Genomic DNA, 15795 nt, shown 5'->3' on the forward strand with positions numbered 1-15795 from the left:
CATTAACAAAAACTGTTCTCTAACCTTTTTGGAAAATCCAAATTTTCCATAATAAGTACAGTTCCTAGTAGCATCAGAGATATTCTCACCCATATGTGGAAACAGTTTAGCAGTTGAGATGAATATTTAAATAGTATTTCCGTGGAACCTGTCATCTTTCCCTGGACTCGCCCATGTAGACTATGAAAAACTATGACTGATTGAAGTTATCCTATCAAAACGTTACCATACAAGGTTATCTTCCCTTTAAAATTTCTAAACTTATTTCATCTAATCTTTAATCCTAAAGATTAAATATTTCTCAACAGCATTTACCAGTCAATACCCACATTCTCAGTACAATTATTACCTAGACCAGATTTCTCCATCTGTCCTACTCAAAACTGGAGTTCTTGCCTTCTCAATGTAGTAAAACTAAGCTGAAGATAACTATGTTCTCCATGCATTTCCCAAAGGTTTCTTACCATTTCTCATAGAAAGCTATTCCAGAAGGCTATCATCTCAGGTCCTTTCAGGAGGATGATCTCATGGTCATAGCAGATTAAAAAAGCTAGGCTGAAAGGGACCTCTGGGGGTCCAACCTCCTGCTTCAGTCCAAGTGAGCTTCAAAGCTAGCTCAGGACCTTGTCATGCTGAGAGCTGAAAACCTGTAAGGAGAGAGATCCCATGAATTTTGAAATACCGAAGAGAAACATGAAGATGTGATCAAAATCATTTGCTTGTAAAACACAGTCCTCTTGGTTTCAAAAGATGCTATTTTTTGATTTCATATCCCCCTTGATTCATGTCTTGCTTTAACAATTTTTCATAAACCAAGCCTAGAACCAACCCAATCCTTTACGGCTGGCACAGGATCCTTCTAGTAACGTTAACAGGGAAAGTTTGGCATTTCTTTGGGATGGGTGTGGTGTCTGAATGGCAACCTAAATGTAAATGTTAAATCTGAACCTCCATTGCTAAACAAAACCTATGATACAGTAGTATTTCAGTTTAGTCTGACTCTCCAAAAACATCCCAGAAGTGTTCAAGGCCAGGCTGGATGAGGCTTTGAGCAACCTGCTCTAGTGGAAGGTGTCCCTGCTGCTGGCAGGGGGGTTGGAACTGGATGAGCTTTAAGGTCCCTTCTAACCCAAACCATTCTGTGATTCTATGAAAAGTAATCATCAACCCTCAATAATTCATGTGATTAGTACCTTAGCTCTGCTATGACCTCTACCAGTGCTCCTCCTGCCCATTCTAGCTGGGCCATCTCAACTTTTCTTGACCAATACAATGTATGCACTGTAAAAAATAAAATAAAATAAAATAAAATAAAAATTAAAAAAAATCAAAGAGCATGCAAACTACTGAGTAAAAATACTCGCCAACATTTAAAGCTGTAGCAGATAAATAGCACTATTAGCCAGCAAATACACTATGTGTCTACAACTTTTCACCTCAGGATGAACTGGAAAAAAAAACCCAACGAAAAAACAAACAAAAAATCCACCTTGTATCAAAAAAGTCTGACACAGGTAAGATACTTACCTGATTTATCAAAGTATTATATCAAAATCCAGTCAGTTTCCTGATCCTTTCTTTCCAGCCTTTAGGTGGGCCACTGCTGCCTTAATTGTTTTCCAAAACTGACTGACTAGGGGGCAAGGAAAGAAGAATGCGTGAAACTCAGATGATCTTGATCCAGGTCAGGTGCAAGTCCCACAAGTAATCTGTGGCAACAGAAAAAGCAGCCAACTAGTGCACAGAGGGGAAACGGCAGCGGATTGAACATAACACAGCACACAACAGCCAAACAGAACACGTGTATCCCTGAGCAGGGAGGTGAGGGATCTTGGAGAGGGAGGGAGATGAAACAGTCCAAATACCTGGTCTGAATGAGCAGATCTTCCTATTTAGACTTTATTGAGACTTTGACTCCAGTTATCTGCCAGACTTCCTTGCTGGTTCCTAGAAATTCAGGGATCTTTGCTGACAGCTACATTTTATCTTCCCAAGCAGCACAAAAATTCAAGACCAGAACCTCCTAGTATTTCAGACTTAGTAAAAGACAGGGAAGCAAGTTTTCTCCTAGCAAGAACATGGTATTTGCAAACATCAAAAGTGGTTTTGTATTTTTATTAATATTTACAAAATAATGTAAATTAATAAAATTTGTACAGCTTGCACATATCAATGGTACAAAATTGCTCGGTTACATCAGTAATGAATTATAAAAGTTCTATTTTAAAATTACTGAAAAGTACACTTTATTTTTTTCCATCAAGTAAACACAAATTAAAAAAATATAATACTTATATTTTCTTTGTGTCTCAAGACACAAGGGGTCACAAAAACATACTTATTTTTTAGATCCAGGGTAGAATTCTTGTAGTAAGCATTTTAATGCAACTAAGTATTGTTACTCTCAGATTAAGTATTCCCTGAAGTGATTTTAAAAATATTTTAAAATACAGGGAAACAGAAACAACTTCTACAGATTATTAGGGTTAGGAGATGGGAAACATAATAATGATAACAATTTGTGCAGTTCTGCCACTGCTGAAATAAAATATTCCTCCTTGAAGATGTTCAAGATAAGACCTGAACAGGTAGATAATTCTACTAGAAACATTTCATGACTGCTACCACGATACTGGGAAAATTACCTGGGAAAATGATCACTTTTAAGTTTCTATAAAATACAAGTTTTTCTAACACATTATTTGTTGGTTTTCAGTCAAGACTGAGACACCAGTAGACAACAACCTCCCTCAACAAGCACATGAAAAGCAGGTTTTGGCAGACTGATAACAACATGATGTACTAAGGTATTTTTCTTTTGTTTAATCCAGCATATATCATAATATTATACAGGAATCCTCATAGAAAAGAGGACAAAATTGAGGTTTCTGCCACAGACAGAAACTTTATAAAAACATAATACAATTAAAATACAAAATATGTATAGTACACATCAGATTAGTTAGTAGTGGCATTTGAGGTTTCTGGAGACTGAAGAAATTCATAAGGATCGTGAACCATGTCTTGCTGTTCTCCAACACTCAGATGAGAAGGGCTTCCTGTAGAATATGGAAAAAAAAAATAAATCAAACTCTTTAAAAGTACAGAAACATAGTGAAGACATATTTACCTGTATAAACAGCATGGTTATTTCACATGTTCCTTTCAGACTTTGAAAGCAAGACAGACATTTAAACAGGAGATTTTAAAAAAGAAATTACAAGACACTTAAGTAATTTAGATTCTTTTTGAAAAAGCAGTCATTATTCTATTACTGAGTTAAAAATTATACAAACTGTGACCAAGTATCATCCAACAAACATATCCTACCTCCTCAGAAATGGCACCAAATTGTCAAGTGGCACATTATCGTCCCGTCTCATCACTGAATTTTACAGTTGCCAATGGGAGGCTGTTGTGGAATCCCACCTGTTACTGGCTGTATACAACTATGCCAAAGTAAAATAAAGATTCTACACTCCTTAGGATTTCTAAGACCATAACATGCAAGTGCATATAAGGATTTGCCAGTCAGCATCAATTTACTTCACAATTACTTCAATTATGTCTAATCAAAAAAGAAGTAACTACAACTAATGTCCTTAATTCCACAGGTCAAAAGTTATGTCTTCTTAGTTGCCTTTGCCATGTATATTTAAAAATTAAAACATGATCTTGTAGTCAGTACGCTGTTTTCATAGAATCACAGAACAGTTTGGATTGGAAGGGACCTTAAAGATCATCCAGTTCCAACCCCCCTGCCATCAGCAGGGACACCTTCCACTAGACCAGGTTGCTCAAAGCCTCATCCAGCCTGGCCTTCAACACTTCCAGGGAGGAGCAGCCACAGCTTCTCTGGGCAACCTGGGCCAGTGTCTCACCACCCTCACAGTGAAAAACTTCTTCCTAATATCTAATCTAAACCTCCCTCTTTCAACTTAAACCCATTTCCTCTTGTTCTGTCATTAACTGCCCTTATGAAAAGTCCTTACCCAGCTCTCCTGGAGCCCCTTCAGGTACTGGGAGGCCACTAGAAGATCTCCCCGGAGCCTTCTCTTTTCCAGGCTGAACAGCCCCAACTCTCTCAGCCTGTCTTCATAGGAGAGGTGCTCCAGCCCTCGGATCATCCTGGTGGCCCTTCTCTGGACTTGTTCTCACTGGTCCATGGTTTTATCAGAGTAGTTTCGTGGAAAGATTTATGCCAGTTACAGTGTAAGTTTTAACCAGTTTCAATTAGAGCAGAAGTACTGCAACTTCTGTGACACAGGTCACTTTACCGAGATGATGCTGGTCTCTTTCAGAAGTATTGGAGAGGGAACTCAAATTGGATGATGGCCGGGATCCCACTCTGTCTGCCTGAGCTTCATGAAGGTCCTGCAGCAGCTTCGTTGTTTCATCCAGATGTAAATGGTTATCATCATGATCAAGCTCCTTCTTCACTTTCCCTAAGGGCCACCAGTGACCAACCAAAACCCATAATTAGCACATGCAGATTGACTCAGGAATTACCAAGTCACTATAAAAAAAATTTCTAGACTAAATTAACACAAGTGTTTTCTCTTACACAGAAGACCTCAGCCTTTCAACTTCCTTCACTTCTAAAAGTCAACAGCTGCAGATCTGTTTATTTGTTTTCAGTTTCAAGAAATACATGTTGAAATGTACTTGGGAGGATGAAGGAGAGCACCATGGGAAATGATTGAAACTGAACTGACTCCCAGTATTTAAACAGTTTTAAGAGCTTAATTTGTCTTCATCTGTTAAACTCCAGACATGAAACAATGCATTTAGTCTGCAGCAAAGGAGAGGAAGCCAGTAGATAGATTACTTAAATATCTAACAAAATATAGTTAAAATAGAACATGTAATTTATGGAGGTAAAGAAATCCCCATCAGGTTTTAAGGTTTTAAGAACAGTATCTTCTCCAGCTACACTGATTTTAGAGTAAGCCAAATAAAACTGTGAAATTGGAAAAAACTGGAAGCGTGTGCCAACATACGCTGTTCTTTTGTCTAAAGACTTAATAACAAAACAAAACAAAACTCTCCCTCAACTTTAAACAGGAAAATAAACACTTTCCCTTCCCTTTGGACTGTCTTCAATGCAGATCTTGCTAACTTTGCAAGAAATACAATAAAAAATAATGCCCTAAACTGTCTCTGGAAACTAAGTAATCTAGAAGTATAATTATTTACAGAAAGATCAAAGAAGAAAAATATAAGCAGCTTTCAGTGGAACAAGAAATTAATAATAAGACTGATATGTCTAAGCATTAACTAGAAAACGTATTTATTAATTTTTTACTGAACTCCAATAAAATTAGTGTGTGACAGCATTACCAGAACTTACAATTGCTTTTCAAAGAATACTGCATCTGTGGAAGAAATCTTTTTTTTTTCTTTAAGCTTTCAGTTACCTTGGTTATGTTTTATAATTGATAGTTTGACATCTTTCACATTCTGAATTAAAAGTATCTTAAAACATAAGCAGTCTTTTTTTTTTTTGGTGATGACATTTTAAAGACATTTGACCAGCTCAGCAGCCTGCAGAAAGGGGCACGTTACTTCTTGTAGTATTTGAAGAAGGACACCTATGGGTACCTATCAAAGATGTGCATTTGAAACAACATCCTGATACTTTTAGACAACTGCCTTATTTGAAGCTAAAGTCTTTTCAATACCTTAAGTTTCTCCTGATTTTTGTTTTGGGACATTCCAAGTAGTGACATGACTGAGCTTCACTTACTTGCCTACTTCCCAAGTTATTTCAAAAGATGACACATGAAGCAAGAACATTTCTGAGCCAAAAGCTCCACGCTGATTCTTAAAATTTACGTTACTATGAACACATAAAAAACCAAGCAAAACTAGAAAAGTTGTCAGGTAAAATACTTTGGTTTCTTTAGTGGTACAAGACAAGTGAGCTTGGCTAGTACCTGGATGTCTCAAAGGAAAAACAGACCAAGGTTTCACCTATCTTGTACCTAGACTTTTACCTATGTCAAATGTAGGCTTATTACTACTTTTTGAACACTTTTTTATTCTTAGCAAATCCAGCTGTTATTTTGCCTAAATGGTACAACTAAACCAGAATCGATGGCTTGTATATTTAATTACTTACCTAATGAACTTAGCATAGAAATATCAAGAGAGACATCTGAATATGGTTTCATAGAGAGAAAGTCCAAGTCAGAAGTGTTACTATCTCCGGCAGATTCTCCAACCTGTTAAAACACAAGAAACAAAAAGACTAGCAGTAGTGACAAGCTGTCATAACAACTTTTTAACGTTTCAGGTGAACACAGGAATCCAAACTCTCAAAAGTGTGCACCACAACACTTAAGACAGGAGCATCCATAACCATCTTGGCCAACCTGCAAGTCACAGGCAGCTCAAACATGGTTCCGGGACAGACCAGTCACACAAATGGCAAGGGGCCTGCAAGGCAGTCTAGGTATCTTTTATCTCAACATCAGACACTGTTGAAACTAACATTACTGAATCCTCTGGGACTCAAGTACATGCTCCACTCATCTTTGTCCCATGGCAGAAGCCCGGCATAGGAGAAGCACTACCAGTATCACCCATCATGAACTGCTCCCAGATCCCCTTTTCTCTCACCTTCTCAAGGCAATGCTGGATTTACTGACATTTTTAGTATGTGACTAACAAAACCAGTAAGGTGGGCCTCCTCTTACACAGTGTCAGCTGGAGCTGGTGTCTCAAGTATTTTTTTCTACACATTTGGGTAATGAAATACAGCCTGTGCTACTGGTGAGGCCGCATCTGGAATATTGTGTCCAGTTCTGGGCCCCACAGTCCAAGAAGGACAGGGAACTGCTGGAGAGAGTCCAGCACAGAGCCACCAAGATGATGAAGGGAGTGGAGCATCTCCCTGATGAGGAAAGGCTGAGGGAGCTGGGGCTCTTCAGTTTGGAGAAGAGGAGACTGAGGGGTGACCTCATTAATGTTTATAAATATATAAAGGGTGAATGTCAGGAGGATGGAGCCAGGCTCTTCTCAGTGATGCCCAATGGTAGGACAAGGGGCAATGGGTGTGAGCTGGAACACAGGAGGTTCCACTTAAACTTGAGAAGAAACTTCTTTACGGTGAAGGTGACAGAGCCCTGGGACAGGCTGCCCAGGGAGGGTGTGGAGTCTCCTTCTCTGGAGACATTCAAGACCCGCCTGGACGCCTTCCTGTGTGATCTCATTTAGGTTCCTGCTCTGGCAGGGGGTTGGACTGGATGATCTTTTGAGGTCCCTTCCAATCCCCAACATTCTGTGATTCTGTGAAACCTGTTGCAATACTGCTATGTAATGGCAAAAAAGAGATTGATGTAAAAACTGTTAAGCTTCAAAACACATTCTAACAGAATTCTCCAAGATTGCCTATTCTGAGGCGTAAGACATGCAGGTAAATATACAACCAGGTGTTATATTTTAGAAATATGAAAATTAAACTCATCACTTTCATGAATTAACTAGTCAGCTTCTAGAGAAACACAAAACTTTCCACAAAACATAAGGAATATTCATAAAACTATACATTTTTTGAGTTGCTATAATGTAATCCATACAATTTTTATGTGAATTGTCATGGAATACAGTGCCTATCTTCTGTTGTCATAAATAATGTGCAAGATAAAACCTGTACCACTTAAAGAAAGATTTAATTAGTAGCTGTGAAAGCACTAGGATATGCATTATCTACCCCTACTTTCTAACAGACCTTTTCAATGGATGCATAGAACTGATGAATAGTACTGGTTTTATCCACTTTTACAGCAGGTTGAACCTCAAATATTCATCAGCAGTATTCATAAAGTATCTGTCAGATTCCTAAGTGGTCTTTCTGCCTCTGAGATTTAGTTATGCATGTGAATTAAACTAGAGAACACAGAACAGCAGGACAAACAAAGGCACTAACTAAAATAAAATGGATTCTGTGACACTCACTCCAAGTACTGAAAGCTTATTCTAGATAATCTCATTTTAATTTTCTACCCCAGAGTACTGAAACAAAATGAATGTCTCAATACTCCCTTTTTTTGGTTTGGGGGTTTTTGTGGTTGTAGTGGGGTTTTTTGTTTGTTTGTTTGGGTTTTTTTTAAACACACAAACCATTTTACCATAATCTGTTTGGAAGAATCCGGACAGGTATTACGCAACTTGTGTTCTTCTTTTATGAGAACTGGCAGAACCTAAAGAACCAAATCATATTTTAGATCTCAGCATTTCACAGCTTATACTTATGTTTCCAAAGAATACTCATAGTTTGTGGTTTCCCATGGTCAGATCCTGGCCCCCACAGAACACCATCATGTTTTGTGATGGCTGCATAGATCATTTAAAAAAAAAAAAAAATTAAAAATAGATACCAGCTCTTGTCTAATGGGTGACCATACACATCCCCATAAACAATTTAGAACTAACCAGAGAGCCTCTTAGGACAGCCTCTTTAGGACTAACCTAACAGCCCCTTCTTTATCTGATACTCCACTTCTCAAGCTTTTTTGTATTATTATACAGAACAGATGCACATTAAATAAAATGAGGAAATCAGAAGCTCAGAGAACATTCTCTTCTTTAAATGCCAAAACACTTCTTTTTTTCAGTTAAAAAAACTGAAGGCTGAATATCAGCATAACTTACTTTAACTTCATCCAGTGGTTTTACTGGGATGTTTCGCCTCTGGAAGGAAAGAATACTAACAATTATTTTTATTCAATATAAGAGAAAGACCTTGCTCTTATCCAATTTTGAGTATATTCAAACTGCACACACAAAAGGAGGCTAGAGACAGCCTCTTTTTTCACATGTCTGTAATGCAATTACAACGTAACGCTCACTGTTTTGAAATATTTTGTCCCTCTACTCTGCTCTTGTGAGGCCCCACCTGGAATACTGCGTCCAGTTCTGGAGCCCCCAACATAAGAAAGACATGGACTTGTTAGAACAAGTCCAGAGAAGGGCCACCAGGATGATCCGAGGGCTGGAGCAGCTCTGCTGTGAGGACAGGCTGAGAGAGTTGGGGCTGTTCAGCCTGGAGAAGAGAAGGCTCCGGGGAGATCTTATAGCGGCCTCCCAGTACCTGAAGGGGCTCCAAGAAAGCTGGGGAGGGACTTTTCATAAGGGCAGTTAATGACAAAACAAGGGGAAATGGGTTTAAGCTGAAAGAGGGGAGGTTTAGATTAGATCTGGGGAAGAAATTCTTCACTGTGAGGGTGGTCAGACACTGGAACAGGTTGCCCAAGGAAGTTGTGGCTGCTCCTCCCTGGAAGTGTTGAAGGCCAGGTTGGATGAGGCTTTGAGCAACCTGGTCTAGTGGAAGGTGTCCCTGCTGCTGGCAGGGGGGTTGGAACTGGATGAGCTTTAAGGTCCCTTCCAATCCAAACCATTCTATGATTTTAGTATTATGCATTTTAACTAACCTTTGAGTCCCCTCACACTATTTCTTCTCCCCATGAACTTTATATTTAAGTGCAGTACCTTAGTCATTACTTCAGTAACTTCTGATTCAAAACCATCTAAGGCTACACTTTTGAAGACATTCATTCTTACTCAGATGTAGCAGCACAAAATACTCACACATAAAACACCGTGGCACATGGTCAGTGAAACACATTTCATTGCACAAAATCTGTACATATCCACACATGTCAAACCTGAACAGCACTCTGGAAGGCAGATAGCCACTGCCCATCTGACAGATGTTCAGAAATTCTTATTTGGAACAATATTCATAGAACAGGGTGGCAAAAAGCGAAAGGCACATGTTTTATTTCAAGGCTAAGTTAAATGTGTTGTATATACCCATTTCTAGAAGTAGAAAAGTATTCAAATTATTGTTTTTGAGCTTTTCGAATTTCCAAATTTTTTTGAACTAATCCTTTACATTTCTTCCTGTTTCATAAACAATCTTTTTTCCAGTAGGGACTGGAAAAAAATACCCAGAAAATCCTGAAGGATCCTCTATATTTCATTCTATCATCCCCTTTTCCCCAAATGTCACCCATTCTATTCTACTTCTAAGTCTGCAAAGATACAGTGTAATCTGATTTCAACCATATCAGGAGGTCTGAATACCTTCCATTCTCTCCCCTGCCCCTCTTTATTCTTGAATCATTCTGCATGTCATCATTTTAAACAGCAGACAATTATTTCAAACTGAGAGTGTGGTTTTCAGAGTGAAGATAACATGAAACAAGATTTTGCAGCTTCCAGTAGTCTACTTTGTCTTGGGAATGCAAACATTCCCACTAGAATTATATACACTTCAGAGAAAAATATCTTCTCCAGTCCTAGTATGAATCTCCTAGGTCAAGGGCTTTTGGAAATAAGTTAGAAGTTCTAATTTAAAGTCAGCACTGTTGGGTAATAGAGAGCTGTACAGTAATTAATCTATTCTCCAATATTATTTCAATGTTCCAAATAATTAATCCTTCCACAAGGAATATATTTTGCATTTAAATTAAGGGAAAAAAACCCAAACTCCTTAACAAAAGCATTGCAGTATAACTCGGAAGCAAATCTGTAAGTGATGACATTGAGTGCCAGGGCTGCCCAAACACCATTCGCTTGGTTGGTACCTTCTCCTCCCCTGCTATGTTGCACCCCCCTGCCTCTTCCTTTCTGCAGTGAACCACACTGGAGAATTGATCTAGCTGGAGAACAGACAGAAGATTCCTTCTCTGCTGATTAATTCTGTTTCTAATTTGGTTCACCACATGGTTGCATGAACAGCTAAGCCTGCACTGCTTAAACTGAGGGTGGAAAACAAAGCATCTCATACGATATTAAGAACCACAACCAGGTCTGTTGTTATTCTGATGAACTTGTAACATTTCTGCACGTCAAGGACATACCTGCTTTAGCTGATAAATAGTTTTGGAATGATCTCCACTAGTGATCTGGTCCAGAAGATCATCTACTATTTTCTTGCTGTAACTTCCAGCATCCTTGACAAATTCTTGTAAGCTAGTAGCAATGGAGATGTACACATTACAGAAAATGTTTACTTTCATAAAAAATATTTCAACTTGGTTGCCCCCCCCTCCAACTACGCTGCATTACACCTACATTTCCCTTATTCTTTTACTCTCTCATACTTCTTCAGAAAAGCAATTAAGGCCTTCAAGATAGGGGTAGGGGGGTTTTGGGGAGGTTTTTTTGTATATATTTTTTTTTTAATGGAAGTGAATGTACGTGCAAACTTGTTTTTCACAACTACCAGCAAATTTTCACTTGAATTATCATTGGTAGTGGGTAAAACAAACAAACAAAAAAAAAACCAAGTAGGTTTAACTGTTTTGAGATTCTTTGAAAAATATCACTGTTTTAAAGTCACTGAAATCTATTACTTACATATCTAAACCTACTTAGTGCTGGGTTTAAAGCAAAATGCTGTATCTTTAGCAACCTATAAAATCCTGTGGTCAAAGACCTGTAACAGCCTTGCAATAAAATAGGGTAACTTAAAAGTGCAAAAGGAAAAAAAAAAAACAAAACAACAAAAGAAACAAACCAACTGAAAGCCTGCTTCAAGTTTTATAGTGACTTATTTTTAAAGCAAATTTTGGAAAAAAATATCAGGACTTGGAGGTTCTTAGTTGATGTTTAGTCCAAATTGCTGTTCACAGTATTGCTGTGAGAAGTTCAGGAAGCGCTTACCTTAAGGCACACTGTATCCCAGTTTCATCACCATACGCTGAGTACAAGAGTTCCATTTCATCTGATTTCAAATCATGAAATATAGAGTTGTTCTGCATGGAAGGTGCTGTACTTGCACTTGTAAGAAAGGTTACTAGACAGGAAGAAGAAAGAAAGGATAAATGATAAACACAAGTGTAAAAGATCACTTGGGAGAGGGCAGGGTGGGGAGAAAGAAAGATTGTTTTCTGAAACAGATACAGAAAGTGCACTGTGTTTTTTTTTTCCCTCCAACTGAAATCAAGAGCAGTATCTCAAGGACACTTCCAGACTCTAGAATCAGAACAACTATTTTAACCATATTGCTACTGGAAAATAAAGAACTAAGTTAACCACCCCACTCCCACAAGAAGATATTCATTCCCCCACTTCCTTCTATGTTTCTACTTTTTTGCATGTGTCTACTTGACTGTTGTTTGCCAGTCAGTTGCTGGAGAGCAGATCAGAAACTATCAAAAAGTGTCAATAATACTAGAAAAAAATCCAGAGTTTGTGAAGTCCTTGTCATATGATACAAAAATGCAAATGACCAAAAGCACAGTTGCTCAGGAAAAATAATTTCCTCCAGAGAAAAAGGAGTACCATTACTGGAAAGTTTCTAGTGTGGCTACAACAATAAGGCAAAACATTAATCCATAAACTCCTAATTAAGTTATGTTTAATAAGCAAAGAAGTCAATTTAATTAAAATTGCATTCTGCTGTAAATAGAATAATTATATATTATAAAAATAACCAAGTAAACTGTCATTTGGAGACAGGTATAATCTGAAATTACTTTATATCCAGAAATTGCTCAAACACTTAATTAACACAAAGTTAAAAGATGTTCTTTGGCATTTACCTTTATTTCTTCGTTCATCTTTAAAGCCCAGTGTAGTGAAGCCAGGTAATAATTTGCTTGACAGTGAACTCAGATCCACTGGGTGAGTCTCTTCCTCTAATAATTTGATTTAAAAGAAGATAATAATTTTTAGAAAGTATTTAATGTTTAAAATTTATTTATGGTGAATATTTAGATGTTGCTATTTTTAAAAGCTGCAATTACCATAAAGGCTAAATGTCTTCTAATCTGTACATTTTTATTAAGGATAGGTAGTCCAATTCAAGTTCTCCATTTAAATGTCAGTGTTTTAAATGCTTCCAACTCTTATTCCCAAGATCTGTGGCTTGCTTAGTTGTTTCACTTTCAAAGTATGGCAGCAGCATCTGGAATTGTTTTACTAGCTGATTCATAAACATTCAAGGTCCACATATTATGAACTGATAAAAGCAATTTCTTACGTTGACTAAGTGGTACGTTGTCTATAAAAACTCAGACACCATGTAAAGAACCTCGTTAAGATAATTACCATGATGGCTATAGCAATATTTCTTTCTTCTAAAGTTCTGAGAACTGCTTAATTAAAGTGGCTCAAATAATTTGCAATGTGCTTTTAAACTCCAAAAAGTCCTACCAACATTTAGGACACTTCCAGTTTTTTGAAATCTCTGGCTGTTATGGAATCTAATGGTAATTATGCTCAATTACAAAGCAAGTTTATCCCTAGAACCTTACTAGGATATTAAAAAAAAACCTACCACAAAAATTCAGATTATAATATTAGCTGTAAATTGAGTGTAACTAGCTTTAACTATACAAACAATCAAAGAAGCTTGTGGAGCACAGCAACATCAGGCAGCAGTACAGAACAGCACACAGCAAAAGCTCGCTCTCCTCCCGTTGCTGTTAGCGTCTAAATTTTCAGTGATGTGATTTCAGAGGGATTAAATCACATTCACTTAATCATCTGGTTTTTTTCAGAAATAGGTCAGGGCATGATGGCAGCTGAAAAGCTCAATTTCATTGCAGAAAAATGAAAAGGACTTTTAGACAGTAATAGTTACAGGCTTGTTATTTCCCAATGGAAAAATCAACACAAATGTGACTAGTCAAAAGGGTTCGTGCATTCGGCCGTGCAACAAGAGGTAAGCTGTGAAGGAATTCCCATCTCAAAAGGTGCAGATGAGGCAGTGCTAAATCAACATGACATACAGCAGCATAAAGACTGTGACATTTCATTCATTACAAACTTTCAGAACTTCTGCATTTTGAGCTCGAAACTAAAATAAGTGGTAAGCATAAAGACAATATAAATAATCTATAGTAATAACACAAACAAAAACCCACTGAAAAGATCAAGGAATGAAAGAAAAACAATTAAGCAAAACCTCATTAACTTAAAACTGAGATCTAGCTAATAATTTAAATTAGGAAATAAGAAAAAACCCATACATGATTATTCTGTATTTGCATCTGTTCATTGCACATTCACATAGGATCACAGCTCTTTCATTCACCTTTTCTCTACTAGATTTTAATGCTGCAGGGTACTTGGAGCAAAAGCCTGTCTTCCAAGTTCTCTATAAAGTAGTAGCAATATATAAGTGCTTATAAATTTGTATCATTTTACCTTCTTATTGTTAGCATCAGTAAAACAGAGCATCTGAAGAGTGAAAATTTGAAAGGCAAAGAGAACCATCTTCTATTAGAGATACTAAATATAGCTGTTGGGGAAATGGTTTGGGGATTATTTTTTAAATTTAAAAAAACCTCATCTATACTACACAGGATCTGTACAGACAATTAAGACTTCAAAATCTGCTAGAACATTCAACATTAGAAATGTTTGCTTGAAAGATTACGGCATTTACCTTCTGCTTCTGGATCAGACGAATTTACTACGCTAAATAATAAAGTTCCATCTCCATTTTTTTTCAGGTACCCAATCTGTAAATAGAACCACAAAGATATAGAAGCAATCATTCAAAACAGTCTAAACTCAAAGAAGAAGTTACTTACTTACAGAGAAAACTATAAAAAGCATTTTTAGCTTTATTCAAATCCTGCACTCTGGTAATCCTTTTTTAATACAGAGAGAGAATCTTGTGTCACAACTATTTATCACTGCCTAGCAAATGCTTCAGAACAGAGAACCTAAAAGTTTGTATGTCACATATACAATCCCTTATTGATCTTCCTAAATCAGATCTAAAGTTTGCATCCAAAACAAAAAAAAAAAACAAAACCCAAAAAACATTATAATTAGGAATGGAGCCAGGCTTTCTGACTGCCAAGCCTAGAACACACTTTCTTTTTAGAAGTTGAACTGTAACTCTCATCCACAATCTACCTCACTGTTTATTTTTAAATCTAGACTGAACTGCTTGTTTTCATAACTCTCTCTAATGAGAAGTATTTTTATGAATACACTATCGAATTCTTAAAGAGGACGAAGTGCTGTAACAGACCCATCAGAGCACAGAAACACGATGCTAGAAGGACAGAGAAGTGAAAGACAATAGAACATACTGGGGTCTGTAAAGATAGAGCCAGAACTGATGCAACAAGCCAAGCTGATGTCAGAAACTGGCTACACATGAATAGTGAAAAAACAGAAACAAAAAAACCAACCAAAACCCTGTAACTCCCCAGTAAAGACAGAAAATGAAAACTATGCTGCCAAACTGCATCAGCATGAAAGGACTTTTCAGAAAAGCCAGCAATTAGCAGAAGATTGGTATTGTTTTAAATGGCTCTTAAAAAGCCACTCTTACTTTGGAGGTTTCAAACAGCCTTCAGTCCCAGCAAGTCTTCTTGACTTGGTAGGATCCAAGAAACAGAAATATAGTGAAAAAGCTAAACCTTCTCCCCACTGTTCTTTGAGGCTTTACTTCCTAATCCAGTTGAGCTTAAGGTGACTGAATAAAAGGGACCATTGTCCAAGAAACAGACATTTAAGTTTGAAGACGCAGCTGATACCACTAATGCTTCAAAGCAAATGTTTCTTCTGCAACAGTTGTTTAAAAAATAGGTGGGAAATGTAGGAAGCAGCAAGATCCCGATTCTTTGGTTGCAGTGGTCACTAGAGTCTGTGACAGAATGAGAAATGAAGACAAAGTATAAGGGTGGCAATAAGACTCCAGATGATGCAAGGGAAACAGAGTAAACCTGTCTCAACACGGGCCTGCAGCAAATGCCTGTGGTATTCACTCCAACTCCAGCAGGAAGTAAAGAAGGAATCCACCATCACCACATAGGTAAG

General features: G+C 37.4%; 1 protein-coding gene across 1 annotated transcript; it reads right to left on the reverse strand.

The window, feature by feature from the left end:
- Nucleotides 1–2897: 2897 nt before the first annotated feature.
- On the reverse strand, nucleotides 2898–14480 carry LOC104525336 (bromodomain-containing protein 9-like; the record flags this gene model as incomplete). Its single annotated transcript, XM_010168458.1, has 9 exons — nucleotides 2898–3059; nucleotides 4278–4445; nucleotides 6122–6224; nucleotides 8133–8204; nucleotides 8656–8694; nucleotides 10869–10980; nucleotides 11674–11806; nucleotides 12555–12650; nucleotides 14405–14480. Coding segments are annotated over 9 exons (900 nt in total), but the record flags the coding sequence as incomplete, so codon positions are not given.
- Nucleotides 14481–15795: the final 1315 nt, after the last annotated feature.

Source organism: Antrostomus carolinensis, unplaced genomic scaffold (genome assembly GCF_000700745.2).
Source record: "Antrostomus carolinensis isolate BGI_N321 unplaced genomic scaffold, ASM70074v2 scaffold10775, whole genome shotgun sequence".
Classification (NCBI taxonomy): Eukaryota; Metazoa; Chordata; class Aves; order Caprimulgiformes; family Caprimulgidae; genus Antrostomus; species Antrostomus carolinensis.